We start from the raw sequence: 24,120 nt of genomic DNA on the forward strand, positions 1-24,120 counted from the left end.
TGCACTGCCTCTGCATTGGAGCACATCCCGCCTTTGCCTTTTGCTGACATTTATCCATGTGCTTAGAGTTTATGTTTATTAAGGCAATTACCTTTATTCATGCAGCAGGTTGTCTGGCATTTGCTAATTGCAGCACATTTGTGTATGCAAATATGCAGGACTGTGCTAACAAATGACTTTTGCTTATGAAACTTAGTAGTGTTGTTACATGAAATTGGCTCAGTTGTCTGTGGATCTATGCTGACTTAGATCTGTACAGATTCAAATACTTGTATTTTTTTTTCCACAGCATAGCTCAAGAGAGTTGAGATGAGTGGTTTTATCCAAGAATATCTTGGATGGACAAGGTTGTACATCTATCCAGTTATGATAAAGTCCTTGTGAACTGGGTCTGGATGTCACAGATCCTGCCACTCACATGAGTGCAGGTGCCTCATAATGACTTGAAAACTAGTCAAAATAATCTTAAAGAAAATAAGCAGATCTGTACTGCAGTGCAAGCAGGAGACTGAAGATTATGCAGTTTTTCTGCTGGTTAGTGATGATGATGGTAGTAGTTAGCTTGCCCCATACGGTTTCCAGGGACCATAGGAAGTGTGCACTAGTTAAATGGGAACTATTCTTCCAGTTCACTTCTAACTGTATTCAGGAAGGTTGAAGCCATTTATTATACCTGATAATGAAAAAAGATGTCATCAGCACAACTTCAGCTTCCACTCATGTAGTCACACCATAGCAAATCATAAATTAGGTGTGCACAAGAAGGAACAAATGCCCACATAATGGCATGGTACAGCTCCAAATCAAATTGTCCAGTATTTTTGTTTCTCATCTTCTGTGTGGATCATAATGTGCTGCATCCGTAGCAGTGTAAGGTAATTTGACAATTGCTGATTTCAACCAAATTGTGTCAGCCACCTGCCAAAAATATGGGCCTTCATTTTACTCCTTTCAGGCATATGAAAAATATTGTCCTTGTCAGAACAGAAAATTGTGAATTCAGAAACAGGGTGGATGTTCTTCTGTTCCAAATATTAGGACTCTCCTGGCTTCTCTGTTGCTTGATAGACCCGCCTTAGTTAATGTCACAGAAAGAACTGTCAGGAGGAGGGGTGGGTAGGAAGGAGGGGATTCGTTTCAGTAAATGCCTCGTTGTGACACTTGCTGAAAGGCAGGCAGTCAGAGCTGGAGGCTTTTGCGAGCACAAGTTTTTGTTCTGATTATGAACAACATCTTTTCTTTTAAAATAAAATGCATTTTGATTTGTTAATCAGGGTGTAATGGCTTTCTTTTCACTTCTGCATCTCGGGCAATACTGTCCTCTGTGGGCTTTCATGGCTACTGGGAGGTATATTCTTGAGGCTGAATGCTTCCAAGGCATCTCATTTTATTCAGGTAGTTAGGGTAATTCAGTGTATGCTGAAGGCAATTTTGTAAATTGACATTGCAGATGGGGCACAAGGTGGAACTCCGTTTTTCTTAGGCTCATCATGTTGAGCATGGATTATTTTTCTTTCATGTGTGTTTTTGGGTTTTATGTCATTGCTTGGTGTGTTGTGTTTTTTTTGTGTGTTTGGGTTTTTTCTGTGTTTTGTGGTTTTTTGGTTTTTGTTTTTTGAAGGGCAAAGATAATGAGGACTCAGGAATAAAGACATTTGCTTTTTGTGCTTGGATGCCTTCAGGCTGTTGGGAAGCAGCAGGGGTGGCCTGCCCAACATTAGGGCAAGCTGGGATTGATAGCAAGGCAGGCAGGGCAAGCACATGGAGGGGAGAGTTGGGGGATGGCTGTCAAAGTTGGATGTTGTCTGGTGATTGCCAAGCAAGTCAGCAGTTTGCTGGTGTGTCCTGTGTCAGCAAGACATGAGGCCAGGTGTGGGCACAGTCGTCATGCAGGTCAGGCATGACTGAGAGGCAGAGCTGAACCACAACTCCAGGCCACCCACAGGGGAGGCTTCTGACAGGACTTTCTCTCAACTGAGCTGTTACTCAGCAGTCTGAGCCCAAGTTACAGTTGCCCTGCAGCATAGCTAACCTTGGAATGGGGCAAGTAAACTCCCAGATACGGGGTGGGAAGAAGATGCAGAGCCTGCTGGTGCACTCAGGACCGTGTGTTTTTCAAACCATGTTTTCTCAAGCCATGTTTTTTTCAAACTGTACTTCACACTTAAGGTAAAGTTAGCCTTTTCCCTTTTTCTTTCTTAAAATTGCCTCTTATTATACCATCCTTTCCTGATTGCAGTAGCTTAGACTTTCAGTGAGGGGGAAAAAAAAAGAGACCCTTAGTAAGCACAGATCTGGAGGTATATGGGTGATTCTCTTGTAATCTCTCCCAGCGCATTGGGCTTCTGTAGTCTCTGGCACCTTCTTATCAGGCTCCACTGGTTGTTATGGTTTCTCGGGATAGCCAAAGTCCATGATTTACTATGATGGACTACAGCCTAAATTAAGTACTGAACCAAACTGCAAGGGCTTTATTATATTTATTGGGGTTGATTAGCCTGGAGAGGAGGAGACTCAGGGGTGACCTTATTGCTCTCTACAACTACCTGAAGGAGGGTTGTAGTGAGGCAGAGGTTGGTCTCTTCTCCCAGGCAACCAGTTCCAGAACAAGAGGGCACAGTCTCAGGCTGCGTCAGGGGAGGCTTAGGCTGGAGGTTAGGAGGAAGTTTTACACAGAGAGAGTGATTGCCCACTGGAATGGGCTGCCCGAGGAGGTGGTAGGGTTGCCGTCGCTGGGGGTGTTCAGGGCGAGGCTTGACAGGATGCTTGGTTGCATGTTTTAGTTGATTGGGTAGGTTGGACATGATGATCTCGAAGGTCTCTTCCAACCTGGTTTATTCTATTCTATAAATAGACTGCATTATCTGTATATTTCAAAAGGATGCTAAATGGTTTCCTGGGCTGACACAGGCTGTGAATAGGAAAGACAGAATCATAGAAACATAGAGGTTGGAAAAGATCCTTGGGATCACCAAGTCCAACCAATAACCCTACTCTGCAAGGTTCATCCCTAAACCATATCCCCAAGCACCACATCCAAATGACCTTTAAACACATCCAGGGTTGGTGACTCAACCACTTCCCTGGGCAGCCCATTCCAATGCCTTGACCACTCTTTCTGTGAAAAGTTGTTGTTTTTTTCCCTAATGTCCAGTCTAAACCTCCCCAGTGATAGCTTGAGGCCATTCCTTTTTGTTCTATCACTAATTACCCGAGAGAAGAGACTTCTTATTTTGCCATACAATCACAACTTGCAGCTACAGAAATGTCCTTAAAGTGTTTACCTGGGAAATAAATGACCTTTTGTTTTCAGAGATAAGTTTAACCCAGCTATTTTCTGTCTACAGAGCAGTTTTTATCCTTGTGAGTTGTCTGTACAGCTTCCCAGGAGGTTAAAAAAAAACCAAAACAAAAAACTTGCTGCTGAGAGAACGAAGGCAGAGTTGCTATCTTCATTTATTGTGGTGGCTTGGGTGTAGTGCTCCTGCACACATGCACACTTCTTGTTGCATGAGTGCAAATGGAGAATTGTTCAGCCTTTTTACAGGTGGGCACAGGTTTGCTGCACTTGAGGAGCTGCCATTTGGAGGCTGCAAATTCCAGGCTGGTGCAGCACCAAGGTCTCTCCAGGTGTCAGCCAGGTCGGTTGGATGGGATCAGCATGATGCTGAGGGCTGTGACATGACTTCTGGTGGCCTGGGGTGTGAGTGGAGCAGTGTCTGCCTGCAAAAGGCAGGCATGACATTGCCTGGCTACCTGGAGTTGCATCTTCAATTAGGGTAACCAGTAACATGCAACTTTTGTGTACAAATGCTGCCCTGTAATAGTCCTTTTGGTGTAACCTATTGAATCACTCTCAAGCACTTTGTAAATTGCTGTAGAAGTTGTGGTTTTACTCATTCATGCTAGGGGGGTGGATAGAGAGGAGCATACACTAATTGCACTTAGAAAACATGTGTTTGTAGCCTTTCTTGCCTTTTGAAATATTTCAGTTCATGTGTAGCTCAATCACACCGTCATTTATATCTTCAGAACTAACAGTTCTTTCTGCTGAGTGTGTTTTCTTCATCACATAAAAAGTGACTTTATACATACTCAAATAGCAAGATAAACTTTGTGAATTCTTTTTTCTTTCTTTTCTTTCTTCTTTCTGTTTTTTAATAGCAGTAACTCCCACAAACTGGTACAAGGCTTGCTACTGTGCAAGCAGTTTTTCCACTCTTAGAATGCTGCTACTGAAAAGCAGATATTGTGCAAAGTACCATCGATCACTGCTGTGGTTTTATACAGTTTGTCACCATTGTTCTACATATAGCATTGAGTCACATGTAGAACTGTGGTGCAGCTCACAAGTGTTCAGTGGAGGGCAAAAAGTGATGGTTTGCTGTTTAAGTAAACCTCCCTTCCCCCCTTATATAATACCAGTGATTTTATTTTTATATATATATAAAAATTTTTGTAGTGTAGAGAAAATAACTTTACTGAGGCCTAGTCTAGATGAGAACAGGTTTATTAATATATTGAGAAGTGTATAATGTGGTTTGTAATGGTGGAGAGTGGAACAGCTTCTAAACTAGAGTAGTTGAGGTTAAATACTAAAATATTAAAACAGAATTATAAATACTATTTTTTTTTTGACAGATGGTTATCCCCCAGGCAGACACAGACTGTTGCTATGTGCCTAAATTAACAGTTTGGGGATTTCTTAATAATTTCCCCAGGTTTTGTTCTGACTTAAGAGCATACTGTGTCTCAGGTTAAATCAAACTGAAATGCTGCATACATGTGTCTTTAAATGAAGAGGTGAATTGTGTAATTTTGGGTAGTTTTTTAATTGAGACTAGAATTCCTGCTGTGCCACAGAGTTTGTTCTGCTCCCTGGATATATTGCTAGGACCATGGTGCTTCTGCCAACTAAGACTGTGTCCAGTTTACTGTGTCCAGTTCTGGGCCTCTCAGTTTAAGAAGGACATCAAGATGCTTGAACGTGTCCAGAGAAGGGTAGCAAGGCTGGTGAGAGGCCTTGAGCACAAGCCCTATGAGGGGAGGCTGAGGGAGCTGGGATTGTTTAGCCTGGAGAGGAGGAGGCTCAGGGGAGACCTCATTGCTCTCTACAACTACATGAAGGGTGGTTGTAGCCAGGAAGGGGTTGGTCTCTTCTCTCAAGCAACCAGCTAAGCTTTCCTTGATGTGTTGGAGCATGTATATGTAAACTGGTATCTACCTTTGTTGCTGTAATATCCATTCTGAAGTGGGGAAACTAAGGCTAAAAAAATAATTCTTCTGAAGGTGAAATGACCTGAAATTGACAATTGGAAACTTTGAGCACTTGTTGGAAAGGTTTCATTTTTGCAAAGAGTTAGCAAAGCATTTGTGAGATTTCTTAACTAGTTTTCATCTTAAATAAAATTATGGATTGACAGAATTGTCAGCTTGCGTGAAGAAATCATGTCAGTTCCCTTGGATTTGTTAAAGGAAATTCGCCTCCTGTGCATGTTCATCCCTGGAAATTCAGGAAAAGAAAACAGAAATTATTTTGAAGATTTCATTGTATATGTTTAAGGCAAAATGATAGTTAGATACTACAGAAGAAAAGGGCAAACTTCCAAAACTGGATCAATCAGTGGCACAACCCAGAGACACTTAAGCTGGAGGAGAGGACCATGGGAAGTGGTCCAGTAGTGCTCTGTTAGCAGAGCAGTAGAGGATTGATGGGGTGCCACTGGGAATGTGTTTGAGAAATGTATTGTGAAGTTACATTGGAAACTCTTACTTAACGCAGACAAACATAGAATACAATCATAGAATGCACTGGGTTGGAAGGGACCTTTAAAGGTAATCTAGTCCCACCCTGCTGCAGTAAGCAGGGACATCTTTAGCTAGATCAGGTTGCTCAGAGTCCCATCCATCCTGACCTTGAATATCTCCAGGGATGAGGCCTCCATTATCTCCCTGGGCAACCTGTTCCAGTGTTCTGCTGCCCTCATAGTAAAATAGTCCTTCCCTATGTTCAATATAAATGTACCCTTCTCTGTTTTAAAACCATTGCCCCTGTGTCTTATTGCTACATGCCCTTGTAAACAGTCCTTCCCCAGCTTTTTTGTAGGGCCCTTCAGGTACTGGAAGACCTCTATAAGGTGTCTCCCTGGAGCCTTCTCTTCTCCAGGCTGGACACCCCCAACTCTGTCTCTGTAAGAGAGGTGCTCCAGCCCCTGATGATTTTTGTGGCCCTCCTCTGGACTTGCTCCATCAAGTCCATATTTTGCTTGTGTTGAGGGCCCCAGGGCTGGACACAGTACTCCAGTTGAAGTCTGAGCAGAGCAACAGAACCACCTTTCTTGACCTGCTGGCCACACTTCTTGTAAAGCAGCTCAGGATGCAACTGGCCTTCCAGGCTGTGAGTGCCCATTGCTGATTCATGTCCAGCTTCTCATCCATCAGCACCCTCAAGTCCTTTTCTGCAGGGCTGCTCTCAATCATATCCTCCCTGAGCCTATATTAATAACAGGGATTGTCCTGACTGAGGTGCAGGACCTTGTACTTGGCCTTGTTGAACCTCATGAGGTTCACCTGGATCCACTTTTCCAGCTTGTTTGGTCAGATCAGTAATGCAGAGTAGCAGAAGGGTTTGAGAAAGGGCAAAAGCCCCTGCAGTATTTATTTCCAAGTGGGAATCCTTTGGATTTAGACATTTTGGGCTAACTCCCAGTATTTCAATATGTTTTAGCAGTGTAAGTTAAGAGAGGTAGCACCTTAATCTTGTAATTCTAATTGAGTGAGCATGTTTTGTCTGCTTGTATTACTAGCTCATGACAGCCCTGATCAACATTGGCTTTATGACCAGGAGGGATTTCAGAGGTGGATTGCTGTGCAGGGATAATCTGGAATTTGGTTCAAAAGAAGCCTGCTAAATCCTGCAGCAGTATCATGAGGAATCACAAAGTCTCTGGAGGTGGAGCTTATGGTAGTTGGAGTAGTTGGCACAGCAGAGCCATTCAGAGAGGAGCTTTGGTCCAGGAGCCTGTAGAAGAGGAGGTGGGAGGAAGGACTGACAACTGCTGGGGGGGCAGAGAGGAAGAGGGTGCTTGACATGGGAGAGCAGCAGGATGATGTGGCAAATGGGAGTGTAAGTGCTGTCCTTTCCTTCAGGGTTGGAAGACTTGCATCCAGGCATTTCAGGCTGTGGATTTTGTGGCTCACTGTGGAGTGTGCAGTCCTTTCATGTGACTTCTTTTAACGTGTTTCTTTATGTCCTGCTAAAAGTTGTCCATTTCTTTGCAGGATGGACTGACCAGGTTATCTGTGTCCAGCTCTAAAGATCTGAGTTCACGTTTCTCGTTAACCACTAATCTCTTTCTTCCTGGCCATACACTTAATTCTGTGGAATAATCTCACTGCTGTGCCAATTCAGTCAGTGCAGGCTACTTTAGTCCTTTGTATTGTATTTGCTGAAACTTTCTGCTTGGTTTCAAGTACTCTTGAAGAAGGTATCGCCTCCTGTAAAAACCATGATAAAGTCTGGAGATAAGATTTCCTTCTAGTGTGTCTGTCTTTTTGCTTGGTTGGTGAGGGGGTCAGGGGGGATTTGTGTGTGTGTGTGTTGGGGTTTTTGTTTGTTTTGTCCCCAAAAAGCAGACATTTTAATTGAACCTCATTATCAGTTATTCAGGCATATATTAGCGTTTCCTTCTAATAAATACTTCCTTGGAAGTCAAGTGATTTACTCAGAAAGAAATTTCACTGAGAAGGCTCTGAATAGTTTATCATTGCAGTATGATCCAAACTGCCTCTAAAACTCTTGAGGTTTTAGTTGCACAGATTAAAAAAAATATATAGGCCATAAAGTAATTTTTGCTAATGGTTTAATAAAGTACTCGCTGTTAATTGCACGTGTTGCAATATTCTTATACCTCCACTTGTTCTGTCATAGCAATTGCTTGGCTGCTCCTCGATCTGTGCTGATGTCCTCCATTATGCAGCTTCCAGACAAAGCTGTTTTGACAAGCAAGACACAGAGCATGGTGGCAAAAGTCCCATTCCCTCCCTTCACAGTGGTCAGCAGGATGCTGTGCTCCTTGTACTGGGGCCTACAGAAAGACTGAAACTGTAAGACCAGCCAAATGGAGCCTTCAGAATCTGCCCCCAGCAGCGTCCTTGTCATAAATGTGCTCAGGTGTGGGTGGTTTCTCTACCTGACTCAGGAATTTGTTTTTTGAGTAGCCTGGCTTTTGGGTTTATCTTCAGTGATCATGTTGACTGCCACCCTCTACAAACCCATATTATTATATGAACATGTTTAAAAATCTGTTTAGAATATGCATTGTCAGGCAGACAAACTGAAATCTGAAGTGCTGCACATCCCTGCAGTAACACATCTGTGAAGCATTGATGGTGTGTTTGAGATTAGCAGTTCGCTGCTAAACTTCTAGGCATTATTACTTTCTGTCCATACCAAAGGGAGAGCTGGAGCTGCAGATGGCTGCTACCCAGAGTCCCTATCAGACAGAGATCTCTTATTGATAGCCTCTTGAACTGTAGCTGAACATCATGACCTGGTCCTCTGCTTCCCTGAAGGGCAAATAGATTCTCATGTCTTTCAACTCATGAATGCAGTAGGTGGTGTGTCTCTTGTGCCCACAGAGGTGTGAGCTTCTTCAAAGGCTAGTGTCTTGGACTGAGCTGGAGGTGTGAGTCACAGGGTCATTGCATGGCCCCAGGACCCTATGGTTTACCTCCTGGACACAGCTGAGGATGTGGGTCACACAGGGGCCTCTGCATCCTCATGTGCAGGGAGCTGCTCTCAGTGTTGACATTATGGGCAGAGTAGGTGGGAGGCATGGGTCACCACCTGAGAGTCTGCCTGTCACACACAGAGGTGCTTACATCTTTCTAGAGGAGTCCTTCAGTTCTGAGACGTGATGAGCTCTGAGAGCAAACTGTGCAACTGGAAGGAACCCCTGCTCTGTTTTGCTGCTCTGAGCGTTTACCACAGATGTAAGGTGAAAATTAATTCCAAAGTGGAGGTGATGTGAGACCGCAACAGCAGCTAACATTTGTGGATTTGTTTTGACTGTAGAGAAGGGCAGCGTCAACAGCCTTGAACATTTTTGGTGCTTTCTTGAGTATTTATATCAGCTTCTGTAGAGCCAGATTTGCAGTTTTGTTTTACATGTGCAAAAGCACAACTCAAGGGAGATATGGGAGAAGTGAGGAGGTTGGAAAAGATCTCTGAGATCGAGTCCAACCTATCACCCAACACTATCTAATCAACTAAACCATGGCAACAAGCGCCCCATCCAGTCTCTTCCTAAACACCTCCAGTGATGGCGACTCCACCACCTCCCTGGGCAGCACATTCCAATGGCCAAGGACTCTCATTTAGATCCCAGTTACTGGAAGCACAGGACAGCACTGCAAGCATTGAAAAGAGTGCTCTTTCAGTAAGTCTTTAGACCCTTTGTTCTTATTTGGGACAACATGGGAAGAGGAGATTGCAACACAACAGGTTCCACATCTTTCACTGACCATTACTCCACCAACACAGGCAGAAATTAAACATATCTTTGCCTCTTGCTAACTGAAGCCATTAACCATTGTACAGTCCTATTTGTGACAGGGTACTTCAGGTATTACGGCTCAGTGGAATATGGTCTACAGGCCTACTTGTGACAGGGCATTTCAGATCTTTTCAGAAGCCTTAGCAAGTGAGTACTGTGCTCTCTGAGTGTGTCATGTGTAGGACTGTAGGGCATCTTGGAATTTTTTTAAAAACAATATTCTTCTAAAAACTACCATAGTAACTCCCCTCACAGTGAATTCTGTAACAGGGATGACTCCCTGAGATCCCGTGGGCTATTTTAGGGGGAAGTGACAACAATTTGTACTCTTCAACATACAAAGAACTCGGTACTTTAGGTGATATTCACTACTGTGAAGTGTTCTTTTGGGAATAGGTTTAGGTAGCTGGCCTCAGGAAAACAATAGACATGAACTGTATTATTCTGTAGGATTAAAACACAGTTCAGGGGTTTGTAGCCTCATGCTTGTATTTTTTCCTGTGGTTACAGTCAAAGTGTGTTCTCAAAATTAACATGTTTAACTTAACCCTATTTTATTCTGCAGTTTTACGCTTCCTAAACAATCTACCGGTGGGACACATAGCCCTTGGTCAAGAAAATACAGCAATGTTATATGAGCCCTCTTTTAGAGAGCCCATGTGATGTATTTCAACAGAAAATCTTTTACAGCTGTCTTCTGTACTGCTTATCATGCTCTGAGCAACTTTCTTTGAACCAAATGGTTCAGTCACCGTCCTCACCTCACTCTTTTAACCAGCGTTTCTTTCTCTTGTGATTTTAAGGCCCTATTTATCTACAATGTTATGAAAAGACGGTGGAAGTTGTTGTGAAATGTGATGTAAAGTCTGGTGATTTTGTTGTGCTCTTATATTGGGAGGGGACAGGATATGTACAGGTTTTGCAACCTGTGGTGCGTTGAAGTTTCCCCCACAGCATTAACTCAGCCAAACTAACTCAGTTAGAAGCAAATGAAAGCTGTATTTACAAGCAAAAACTACACTCTCCAAGGGAATGCAATGAATATGTACAAAATACACAGTATTTACAACATTATACAGATATTTGCGATTAGCAAACAACATGGAAGCCCCCCTGGTCCCAAAGACCAGGGAAGCCGCTCCACTGCCCCCCTCAAAACCTCCCCCTCCCCCTCATACCAGAGGGAAAAGAAGGAGGAGTTGAGAGAAACGAGTGTTAGTTCTTATCTGAAAGTCAGCCAGAAGCATTGTTATCTCCCAGGCAAAGCAGAACAGTCAAGAAGAGAAAAGAAAAGGAATGGGAATGGAAGTGAAATGTGAAGAGTTATTATGATACAGCTGCTCTCTTGTCTTGTGTGTTTAGAGTAATCTTTTGTTTTCCTTTTTACACCCAATAGTGATTTATTTGCATTTTTCTACTTTTCTGCCTGAAATCTGCAGCTAAGTTTTAAAGTCATAGCCTAAAACTGCCACACAACCTAACAATTGTTCAGGCTCAGCATGAATAGCAGAAAGGATGAATAATCAAGCAATCCTCATTTCACACTAGTCTGAGGGAGTTGGGATTGTTTAGTCTAGAGAAGAGGAGGCTGAGAGGAGACCACATTGCTCGCTGCAACTACCTAAAGGGAGGTTGGGGCAAGGAGGGAGCCATTCTCTTGTCCGTGGTGTCAAGTGACAGGACTAGAGGAAATGGTTACAAGTTGTGCCAAGGGACGTTTAGGCTGGATACTGGGAAATAGTTCTTCATTGAAAGGGTTATCAAGCATTGAAATGGTCTGCCCAGGGCAGTGGTGGAGTCACCATCCCTGGAGGAGTTCAAACAGTGTGGGCATGGTCTAGTGTTGACCCTTCAGTACTGTGTTGAAGGCTGGACTGGATGATCTTCGAGGTCTCTTCCAACCAGATATATTCTGTGGTAGATACTCAAGTGCACGATTTTTAAATGCTGATGGATTGCACAGGTGATGTAATTTCTCCTAAGTACATGAAATTGTTCGTTACAAATGGTGCCCAAACTCACTCCGCTGTGGGAGGATCCTTTGTGAGATATTCAAAGATTAAAACAAACCTATATGTTCCAGTAACACAAAGGAACATTCTTCCTTGAAACTGGTGGGTGGATAAAATTCTTCAGTTAGGTTTATAAAAAACTCTCTGCGGGCTGTGTGGAGAATTGCCACATGCTTCTCATAGATTCCAAATTTCTGCCATAGCAAGTCCCACTGGTTTCAACCACAGGCTTTATTGTTTTCTGTACTCTCCTTTGCAACCCTCAGCAAAGGGAGGCAATGCCAGAAGTCCTGGAAAACAAGAGAGAGAGGCTGCAAGCCAGGCCTACACTGCTGCATTCCTCTGCAGTGGTAGGCCCAGCTGTGTGGGCTTGATTTCAGCGCTTCGTTGTAAGTCAGTGGCATAGACAGCCAAGAGACCAGCACCATGAAAACATGCAGAGTGCAAGGCAGTTTGTGGAATCAAGTGGACTGGTTTTAATTACAATCTTGAGATCAAAACCTGTTTTCCCACAGGGGATATTTTTAGCTTGTTTGAAGGCCTCTTTTACTTGCATGTTTCTTTACTTGAATATGCTCACAAGTATAGGATGCCTTTGCATGCCCATGAGGAGAATCAAGAAGTCCAGATCTGTTTTCTCTTAGCTGTGGTTTGTGCCATGTATTTGTAAATTGGTGGCTTGCTTTGTATGTGGCTGGTCAGTGCAGTTAGGTGAAGGCAGCAGATGGCTCAGTAGAAAGCCTCTGCAAGACTTCAAAAATTAGGAGTGCCTGGCAATTTCTTACAAAGGTGCACCACTGAGCTGCAGAGATACCTGTATAGATAGCCTGTACTATTAAAACTCCATTAGAACAGGGGGAGAGGAGGAAATTAAGCGTAGGGTAGTGACAGACAATGTGTAACTTAGCCTGCCTAGTTAATTTCTTGTGTCTTAAATTTGGTGTGACTTTTAGAGTAGGTTTAAGGCAAAAAAATGTCTGTTGTATTTCTGGCTTTCAGCTTCACCATCATCCCTAACAGGACACACAGAATTGGTATGCACTTACTGCTAGAGGTCCTGTGGTTTGAAACACATTGCTGACTGGCTTGCTCTGATCTCTTTCCTTTGACATGGCCAGAATGGATGTGGCTATTTCAGCTTCTGCCTGATGTAAATAACACGGGGTGTACAAGTTTGGGGAAGGTCTGATAGTGTTTTTATTTCATCAAGTCTAAAACGTGGCTCCCAAAGAGTAGCACCTCATAGCGAGTATTGGAACGTAATGCATTTCAGCCCACAGCAACCACATGTTAGTATCTGGGTTTAGGGCACAAAGTATGACATTGGGTGATTACTGCAAGTGTTTTCACATCTTTGACGTGCAGATGCTTGGAGTTGTGTGTGCCTTGGCGAAATGCAGAAGAGTTTTCCAGCAAGAGGATGATGATGGTGATGGTACATAAAACATCTCTGACTCGGAGAGTATTACTGCTTTTTACACAGTGATGCTGTAAAGCTTAGGTGCCTTCAGTGGAGCAATAATGGTACAGACAAGCTGTAATGAGTGCAAAGTATTTTAGTAAGGTTTTGGGTTTTTTTTATTTTGTATTTGTTTCATGGAACCAACCCTCTCAGATCATCAAAATGCTAGCAGACCCAAAAAACTATGTGCTGTTTGGTAATTCACAAGGTAAGATTTAGGCATCTTTATTCGAGTGTCATCATTCCAACTAGATGCCACATTCCTGTGTGTTTTCATGTGGTCATGGATTGTCTTTATTAGGTAAGTTGAAAAGGTCACCCTATCAAGAGGCACCGCAGCAACAGTTCCCTTCAGTGCTAGTGCTACCCATTACAGGGATCCCTCTTCAAAAGGATGTTCAGTGACAAGGGCACTGTTGTTAGCTTTACTGCAGAAGGATGCTTCAGGGATGCATTTGCCTTAAAACCAGTGCTCTTGTAATAAGCCAGGCCAGATGGAGGAACAGGCAAGACTGTGGAGCATTAGACAATGAGGCTGGTGAGAGATCTCGAGCACAAGCCCTATGAGGAGAGGCTGAGGGAGCTGGGGGTGTTTAGCCTGGAGAAGAGGCTCAGGGAAAACCTCATTGCTCTTTACAACTTCCTGAAAGAAGGTTTTAGCCAGGTGGGGGTTGGTCTCTTCTCCCAGGCAGCTGGTGACAGAACAAGAGAACACAGTCTCAAGCTGCACCAGGGGAAGTTTAGGCTCAAGGTGAGGAGGAAGTTCTTCACAGAAAGAGTTATTTGCCACTGGAATGTGCTGCCCAGGGAGGTGGTGGAGTCACCATCCCTGGAGGTTTTCAAAAAAGGATTGGATGTGGCACTTGTAACTATGGTTTAGTTGTCATGAGGTGTTAGGTATTAGGTAATAGGTTGGACTTGATGATCTCTGAGGGTCTTTTCCAACCTGGCTGATTCTGTGATTCTCTTGAACACATTGTCTGGGACAAGTCTGGAAGAATTCAGGGGGAAGGAAAAAAGCAACCAAGCTGTTGATTACCCTGATGAACTTGCAAACTTGTTATCACTCCATAATGCAGCACTGTATTTATAGATGCGATAAATGTGTAATGCCTGAAGTGTTGTGCTCGTCTTTTAGCTGTTAAGCGTTGGGTCCCTCAAATGAAAGAGGCAAACCTAGGAAAGCAGATGGTATTTGCTGTTCAAGGACAGAGTTTCTTGGTTGTGTTGCATAAAATTTTTACACTTTGCCTCAGTATAAATATGACCTTGAAACAGTTGCTGCCATATTGAAAGAGTGTATTTATGTATTCTCTTTCAACCAGTTTCTGAGGGACCAAACTGGTACTGCTTGTACAAACAATGCATACAGCAAGCCCACTACGTAAAATCTACAATCCTTTCATGTCCCCCAAGCAAGGGGTTGCTGATTTTAATTATCCTTATGCAACAGTGGATGTATGTAGTAAAGAATATTTCTGGCAGATCATATTGCCAGTCTTCAGGATAAACTGCTTCACAGGTAGCTTTCTCCAGCTTCGCTTGCTGAGCTGTGAGAATTCTGAGGCGAGTTCTGACAATGGCACATCGTAGGATAACAATAAGATCTACTGTCTGGTACACTGAGAGAACTGAGAAAAAACTCTCAGGTCAGTTTGGAAGGTTTATTTATGCCAGTGTTGAAAGAACAGCACTAGTGTTACAGGCACCATTGGCAGCCAGCAAGCTTTTCACTGCCTGGCCCCTTGAAAAGAAGGTTGCTATCATTTCTGGAGAGACTTTACTGGGTCTCTTCCTTGGTACTTGTGCAATGATGCCAGAGTACATTAAATGTTCAAGGTTGTGGGGTTTTTCAGAAGATCTGGAATACCCATTTTAGGCTGGTATCAGAAATGAAGTGAGAGGAATTGCACTTACTTTTTCATACTGCAGTATTTGGTATCAAAAAGAGTATTTTTTTCCTTACAGCATAGTCTTATGCTAAGAAGTTCATAGTCCTGTTCTACCTGACTGGATGCAGTATTTATTTCCTTCAAAATAGGAGCATAAACACTACAGACATATTGTCACTCCTTCCTCCTGCTAAACCTGCAAAGATGGGTATTTCCATAAGAGGATGTGAACTGGCACTTCCCTTGTTTCCTTCAAAACATTTTGGTGTTTTCCTACAAGCTGTTCTTCAAGGCCAAGCTTCACCCCCTCGATGGCTGTTCTTCAGCAGGAGAGGGCCAAGAAGTTCTTCACTTGGAGAGATGAGTTCTTGTGTGAGTCTGAAAGAAATTGTCCCAAGATGCAGGTATTAGCAAAGGTCTAGACTGAAGAGATCCTGTCTGACCTATTGATTTTGAGTCAGGAAGTATCTCTCTCTCGGGGCAAAATGCTGCCTGCAGAGAACAGCTAAGAATCGGTATTGCACAAGGCATCAGGAATTCAGGGAAGCAGCATTCGTCAGACTCATCTCATCAAATTTTATGTGGAAGTTCCAGTCATCTATCCACAACAATGCAGGGAAAATGTCAGCTCTAACATTGTGTTGTGCCTTTACCAAAGCAGTGCAACCCTTTTCCACAGGCTTATCCAGTGATTTTTATTGGCTTAAACTTGGTATTTTGTTCAGCTGTGTTCAACAGAAGTAAATGCAGCTCTGTAGTAACAGGTATTTATGAGTCAATCTATACTGGGCCAGCTAGGGGCTTCTGCTTTATACTGTAGTTTTAGTAGTAAGGTCTATTGTAAGGAAAGTTGTGCCACAAGAGACCTCTTACTTGCTGCTTCATCTAATCACTGTGGAAGTGTACTGAACTCAAGGGAATGGAAACCTTCACAACTTTCCATTCTTGTCTGGTAAGAACTTTATATGCTCTATAACGTCTAGTGTATGCCATGAGGGAGGAAAGTCAAAAATGTGCTTGTTATGCTTAGCAGAAAGCTGCTTATTTTTATGGAGGTTTGGTCTACACCTTTACTAGCCCATAAGAAAAGCTAAGTCTATTGTGCAGAAAAACATTCTTCCTTCATTTACTCCCAAAGCTTAGGAGAAAATTTGGCTTTGGGTGGATTTTTTCCCCCACCCTGAAAGTGATAAACTGTGGTGAGGAGGGAGGGAAGACAGTAAGCTGTAATGGAAGCAATCTCTTGGCTGACTGCAGTAGGAGAGGAGTTAACTCATGTGAATCTGTGTTATGAGACACACTGGCACCTCTCTCTGCATTCATTCTGCTAGAAAATGGGAAAAATGTTTGTGTAAAGGCTAAATGCACCAGCAGATTGGTTTGAGTCGTGTTCAGAGCTATAACCAACTGTTTGTTTCACAATTATGCTGCATGCCATCTATTCCAAAGAAAAATATTTGTTCAAAATTGATTTCCAACAGTTTGACAAGCATCAGACAAACCCAGTAATTAGATCTGTGAAGTGAAATGCCTGATGGCGTATTGCCTCCTAACCATATTAGTGAAGTTAGGCTGAGAGCCATTTCATGTCTGCAGTGTCTTGGCATAATGAGGATGAATCAAGCTTTGCTGTTCAGATCTAACAATGCAGACATAATTCTTTCCTCCCCTCCCAACATACTTCTATTGCATAGCCTAATGGCTGTAGACACTCCATTCTGCTGTGAGCTGTACTGTGATGAAGTCTAAACCAGGAGCTGGATTGTACCTCTCACTGGTGCCCAAGGAGGAGTTGGAACTGCCCGAGGGATTTTGATTGGGTAACTCCTCCCTTTTCTAAAGCCACTTGGCAAATGAGCAGGAGATCCATGGCTCTGTTTGCTGAACCTTTCTTTGCACCAGTTTACTTGGTTTGCACGCATTCTCTCATCCCCTTGTCTCCCTTCTGGTCTGATCAGTGGGTACTCCCACTGCATGCTGCGCTTCTTGGCGCCATCTCCAGCAGTAGAGTTCTGGCTGGAAGTCAGAACTTGCCTTCCTTCTCTGACAGGTGGTCTGCACTGGTCTGCAGGATGAACAGGTTTTGCTACACTTGCCTTTGATACAGCTGAGCACCAAACAGTTGCTGAACAACCCCAGCTCCCTTCGCCTATCCTCATAGCAGAGGTGCTGCAGCCCTCAGATCATCTTTGTGACCTCTTAGCACAGAGCTGGCACCCAGACATGCTCAGCGGCAGCTTAGATGTAGTGCTGATGGATGTGCACTTTCTGTCATTTTCATTCTTTCAGATGTCCCTGATATTACCAGAACATCACTGAAAGCCATATGTTCCAGAATAGTGCTTTTCAGCCTCTTAAATAATGCAAGGCAAACTATTACTAATACATTGCACATATGCCTTACCACTACAGCTTACTGTACATCTTGAAGTCTTCAGTGTTACAAAGCTGAGTACATTTTAGGTGGAACCTTTTGTTGTTTTAGTCACTTGAACCAGGTAAGTCAGTACAAATTTCAGAGGCTTTACTTATCAGCATTTCAGTAAACTTGCTGAAACATAGCTGACTCATAACTGAGAGCTCTGTTGCATTATATTTAACTGTCCAGTTGTTGTCTTACAGAAGAAATAGGACCAAAAAAAACCAACTAAAAAAACCAAACCAAAACAAAAAACCCAAACAAAAAAAAACAAACCAGGAAACACACATTGTATTTTATATACTGAAGAGTACTGCTTTATAAATAGAGATGACTTAAGCTAAAATGAAAAGTTGATTAAAAATGTCCCTAGAGTTAAGTGAGAATATTTTCATCTTCTTACCCTGAGACATGAAGGCCAAGAAAAAGCAAACCAGTAATCAGTCACAGCAATCTCTAGTTACAATAAAATAGACTAAGTATTCAGTGTTGTGTATTTGACAAGGTACTTTCAGGTGTTTGGAATGAGTAAATAATGCTTAATTCTTAAGATTTCCTACAAATATTTAAGCTGCTGTCATGTGTTATTGCAATCAATATTTGCAGTTTGCTGTGGCTGTTGACCTAAGCTTCTCTTGAGAAAACAAGATAGGAGAATATGCTTCAGCTTTTATCAGCTTAATTTTCCTCATTTCTTTTACATCATTTGTAGAGAGAGCAGCAATAAAAAAAATGTGAGAGGAATTACAAGTATCTGCAAGAAAGCAAGACTGGAAAGGAGTGGGAGATGAAAATCTTGTAATCCTTAACGCATTAAACTTAACACATTCCAACCGTTAGCTTAACAACTTCTTTCTGGGCTGCCTTCTGTGTGGAAGAAGACTGCAGATTTCTGTACACATGAGGAGTGACTATCAGCTCTACCAAGTGACCTCTGAGAAGGGTATTTGTATCCAAGGACACCCCATCAGAGATTGTGTAAAACAGGTTTCCATGGTCTTGATAGTAGCTGTTCCTTGAACCAACATCTAGGCTGAGAGGTCCCAGATAACGAGAGGCTTATGTAAAGTGTTACTTTGATTCTCAAGCAATGGGATAAAGTACTAAGCAAGCATTAAGGCACAGTGGTTTCAAAAATGCTGATATGTGGCCTAACCCCTGTTAAAGGCAGCAGGAGGTTGGATTGAATGTTGTTTCATTGCAAGTGCCTTTGGAATTTCTATTTTGTTTCATTAACAGACTGTTCAGAAATGTTGGTCCATCCTCATTTTGGAATGGAGTCATACTGTATACAGGGACCAACAGCTTTTGTTCACTTTGACCAACATGGACAGGAGAAATTATGCCTGCAGCAGGCTCCAGAGCAGCACAGAGTGAGAGGAAATGGAAAGGTGGCATTGCCTTCAGGGGTCCTTCCTTGGCCATGCCTCTAACTGCTCAGCATCTGGCTGCCTCCCGCTTTTGGGCTAATATGAGGATGTGATTTTCCCCATGTTCCCACTTTTGCAGCTTTCAATGACTTTATTCACTTAAATACAGACAACACTTTAATAGCCTTCTGGTAATGCCTATGACAATGAATTCTGCTGTACTTTTTAACCCATTTTACAAATATAAATGCCTGAAGACCTCTTCCTCCCTGAGCAGCTTTTTCTTGTACAAGTGATACAGTACAGGAAGGGTGCTCTAATGTAATGAGAGAACTTCATCTTGCAGGGAGAAACAAAAGAATATCAGTATCATATGCACAGCATTTATAATGGGTTTTAATAGGAGAAGTCTAAATATGTATCTTTAAATGAACAAATAAGCATATGTTTACATGCTCTATTAGTTCTGGATATCCTTAAGACATCATTAAAGGGATCTGTCTCTCCTAATGAACTTGAAGACTTTGATTAGTGAGCTCAAACATTAACAGTATCTATTATATGGGGTTTTTTTAACATATTAGAGAAGACTTGAACATGCAGAAAAACTAGAGGAAACTTAAGTGTGTGCTTTCATTACTGAAATAAAGCATACAGAAAGATGTGCACATTATAGCTTACTGGGTATGCATTGGGAGAAGCTACTTTTGTGGCACAAATACCCTCCTTTGTTGCTTCCCAATACCCGTATTCAGTGACACAAAGAACAACTGTTATCAAAAAATATTAGTATGCAGATGCTCTGGTGTTTTGTTAATGCATTTAATTAAATACAATAGCTCTTTTGTTTGTTCTTCTTTTTCTGCCCTTGAATGGATTTGTATTATGGTATAGAATCTAGGCTTAGAGTTACTGTTTAAAATGTTTTGCAGTTCTAGAACGTGTCATATACCCAAGATCGTTACTTTCTCTTTCATTCAATTCAGAAAATCATTTGGGAGGTTTAATAGTTTCTGATAAGTTTGAAAGCTCATTCTCAGGAAAACCCAAATCCCAGTGTTGCCTGCAGATGTTTTCCTTCCCCCCCCCCCAATAAGGTCTTCAAGGTCTTCATTCACAGTTAGCATTGGTTAAATAATTGTATTCCTGAGAAATCCTATCAGATGTTTTAACCAAAGAAAATATTCTTGAAGTTCCCCAACATTTTCTAGGTGGTTTCCACAGAAGAAAAAAGAAACTGCATAGCAATACAAAAATCCTGTAGCAGACTGATCACATCAAATTGTACCTTAGGTACTGCTGTATATTTGCAGAAGCCATCATTACTGCCTTGTGTCATTATTCATTGAATTATTTCAGTTGTTCTCAGTTCTGAGAAAAGGTTTCTTCAGTGCCCTGTGGGTGGGCGAAATCAAATGAAATGACCGTGTCAAGTCTAAAATTGCTCTGGTGAATCAGCAAAGTACTTGAGCCTTTGAAAACGTGACAGTGGTTGCCAGAACCTCTCTCTCCCATGGCAGCGAGGGCCAAATCAATTGGGGATGTAACTGAGGCAATTAGAAGACCCTATAGGCAACATGACTAACTTATTTCTGAGATTTTGAGTCCCATTAACTCAAAAAATGTTTTAGACACAGAGTGATTGTGTGTCTGCCCTGAAGATTGCTTCTCAAGCCATGACCTACTAGCAGTCTTTTGGTGTTCCCTGGAGATAAGACGTGTTTGTCAGTGGGGGCAGTTTGCTTTAGAACAGCAGGAACAATAGCAGAGATTCTAAAAACCTCCATAAATCTTTTTGTCACTGACAGAAATAGCTACTACAGTTTAAGGGTTAAGTGTGCTGCAGCTGGTTCTTCTCACATCTTTTACTGCTTGCATCAGAACACAACAGTGGAGAAAGCAGCAGACATTTCACTGACACCACAGAGGTCTGTCTTGGCACCTTTCTTGGCTGAGAGATCATCAGTTTCTGATAATTGCTTCTCACAAGCACTAAATGCAAATCAGACCGTGTTGCTCTAGGCCTTCAGCATCAGTGTGAGAACATGGTATGCCAAGTGCTAGGATCAATCCACGGAGAAAAACTGTCATGGGAGGCCAATCAGAAATTGGAATGCGTCTCATTAACAGCACCCTTTGCCTTTTTGAAGAGAGGACAACTTAAAAAGTGGGAAAAAGCCTCCCCTCCTTACACTTGTGTGATTGGTATTGAAGTTACAGTGAGGAATTCCAAAAGGGGACAAAACACAAAGCTCTGACCCTGTGGACAGGGAAGGTGCACTTGCAAAGGCACAGGCCTGCAACATTGTTTGCTTTATTTTCCCATTTTGGAGAAAAACAACACATTTTAAGAGTTGCGGTCTTCAAGGGAAAAATTATGGGCATTCTGATTGCTTCACCGATACAGTCTCCTCATGGGTAAGCCTGTGCTATTTCATCTAGTTACAAATGCATTTGATTTAATTAGTAATTAAAAAAAATCACCTAGAACTACTGCAAATTTTGTGTGAGAACATCATCCTGGTTTCAGTTCCAAGATAGCTTAATGTTCTTACAGGCTGGTAGAGAACATAGTTTCATTACAACTGCACATATTACAGGGTTTGTATGAAATGAGCGTCTCAAGGCAAGGGAAAGAAAGCAGCATTGTTCCAGGGCTGTTTTTCACAGGCCTGTATTCATATCTCATCCTTGTTGTTTGCAGGAGAGGCAGATGTGAATCAGAACAATGGGACCTCCACGAAGAGCCCAGCGGTGACAGACTCCAAAGGCACAGCGGACCCGAAGAATGCCTGGCCCGAGGCCAACCCAGCTGACACGACCGGTCGCCCCCACTTGATCCGCCTCTTTTCCCGAGATGCCCCAGGAAGAGAAGACAACACCTTCAAAGATCGGCCCTCAGAGTCAGACGAGCTACAGACCATCCAAGAGGACAGTGCAGCAGCTTCAGAGAACTCGGATTTGATGGCTTCGCAAAAACGTTCCTCGTTCCGGTACGGATCAAAAATGGCATCCGCGAGCACTACAGACCACGCGAGACATGGATCCCCAAGGCACAGAGACTCGGGTCTACTTGACTCGCTGGGCAGATTCTTTGGAGGTGAAAGACACGTTCCCCGGCGGGGAAAGGTGAGCTCTGAGGAATAGAGAACCGCACAGCTACCGCAAAATAAAGTACAGTTACACAGGAAGGGTGGGACTGAGAGGAAGGTGTAACTGCTAGAATGCAAGAGTTGACTTAGCCAGCAAGATGGTACTTGCAAGTGTGTCTTTTCATGCTTGGCTTTTAACTGAAAACAACAACAACAAAAATTATAGATCTGGGAAACAAGGAACTAACTGTTCTGGGTAGTAACAAGGAGTATTAGAAATCCAGGTGGCTGTAGGAATATTGCTGAGGGTTTTTATGACCGTTCTATGTGCTGCATTGTATGCATTTCTATGTTGTGCCACTTAGAGAAACATCAGTCTGCTTTTGTGAGTTGTTCTTAAGTATTTGCAAAACCGAGCTGGATGAGAGCACTGAATGCAAGACTGTCTCCAGATAGTTTGTCACTGAGAGACAGACTGGGAAATAGACAAAAAAACCAACTGTGGCCAGATTCTCAGCCCGCTTGTGCAAGAGCAGGTTGTAAGGTCAGTTGATAGCACTGCTGAGGAGATGGCTTGACAGATACTGTCCTGACTCCCAGGTGTGTAACATAGTCCAGCTGCTTTATTCTGGCAAGAAGGGAAGATTTCTATTCCAAGCATTCACATTAGAAATTGCACAACCAACCATTTCTTCATTATGAATTGGAAAACAAGGTGTTGATGAAAGGAAATTACTCGAATTCTCTCCTTTTCCAAGAATAACCCACACCCTCTCATAACTTTATTTAGGTGGTATGTTCTTTATTGTTTGAATGGCAAAGTTTAAGATATTTCCACTGTACTCTCTGTCACATAAATGAGAAGTGGAGCCTTGTGTTTGTGTGCGTGTTCACACAGTACAGAAGCATCTGCATGGTAACTACTGCAGGGCTGTAAAACCTTTGTTTTACCTGAGTACAATGTTTGATGTAGTTGTGTGCTGCAAAAAGCAATGCTCATAGTTGCTGGCTGGGCCGAAGTTTTGCAATGCCTTTGACGACCTTTGCTGTCTGTTACATACTTCTAACCGGTGATGCTTGCTGGGATGGGTTAGCACAGGCAGCTTTCCCAAACTGGCTGTCTCGGAGCGTTGCATGATACCTTCTGCCCTCTGGTTTGAAACTGATTTGTGATGGTGTAATGGTTGCAGGCTGTCAGTGTCCTTCATAGCTCCAGACTTTGAAGCACACTGTATTGTAGCCCTTCCCTGAACAGTTGTTGTAATGTATAGACCACTGGATCAAAAATACTCTAGAAACTGAAAACCAGGAGCTTCTCCTATTTGGTAGCCAGTACTAAGCAAGCTGTGTGTTTTTCACATTTACAAACTGAGGCCTGCTCATGATAAAGACTTGGCAATGAAGCAGTTGTGTCTGTAGGTATGTAATGGTCACGCATGGTAACAAGCAGTTGCTGAGAGAATGAAGAAAAGCACTTTTCTGACTGTTCCTACAAATACCAGACTGTTCCCAACACTGCTGTTTTCTCTAACCTCGTTGGCTAGCTCAACTCTTGCTGCTTTATTCATATACTGTGTCACTCAGTGAAAAGTAGGATACGAAATGCTCTTTGTGTGCACCAAGGAAACAATACCAAAAACTTAGATTCTGCATAGAGCCTATGCAGGGGTACGCACGTTCTCGCTTAGCAATACAACCGACCAACTCACTTCTGAGTAGTGAGGACTTCAGAAGGTGGCTGCAGGTTGTACTGATTCTGTAGTTCATCCTTTGGTGTGAACACAATCACTATGATTCCTCCCAGATTTCTGTGTAATCATGTATGAGAGGATAGGATATGTCTCAGCTGTGTTGCTCTTCAGGAAACTGCTATTTCAAAGCACTTAGATGTCTACAAAACAGTACAGAACTATGGACAATTCAGACATGTTTTACCAAGTAATTATATATATATAATTTTAAGAACAACAATATATAATGTAATGGATTCCTGACTTGCAGGTCTCAGCTGGAAGCAAAGAGAAAATTTGATGATGGCAAGAGTCAGTCACATTATCACTTCCAGTGCTAAGGCATCTCTAGCACTGCTTTACACAGTGGTAATATTGGTGCATGAAGCCATGTCCCAGGAAGCACCATCATAGGGGGCTTTCAGTGCAGGAAATACTGAGCAAGTGGCACAGGCAGTTGTTTTGACTATTATTATTTAATTAACCTTTGAATCAATGCTGTTTGGTTTCTGGTATCAAGGAAAGCTTGTGGTGGTGTTTATTTATAGATGTGTATGCAGAGGAAATCTAGCTGTCTAGTAGTCTT

General features: G+C 42.6%; 1 protein-coding gene across 3 annotated transcripts in view; it reads left to right on the top strand.

The window, feature by feature from the left end:
* MBP (myelin basic protein) overlaps nucleotides 1-24,120 on the top strand; it is a 125,080-nt gene that overhangs the window by 82,980 nt on the left and 17,980 nt on the right. For all 3 annotated transcript variants that reach the window (XM_054164001.1, XM_054163999.1, XM_054164000.1), the window contains exon 4: nucleotides 21,417-21,841. In XM_054164001.1, coding sequence (XP_054019976.1) covers nucleotides 21,417-21,841 — 425 coding nt within the window. The remainder of the gene's footprint in view (nucleotides 1-21,416; nucleotides 21,842-24,120) is intronic.

Source organism: Dryobates pubescens, chromosome 9 (assembly GCF_014839835.1).
Source record: "Dryobates pubescens isolate bDryPub1 chromosome 9, bDryPub1.pri, whole genome shotgun sequence".
NCBI lineage: Eukaryota > Metazoa > Chordata > Aves > Piciformes > Picidae > Dryobates > Dryobates pubescens.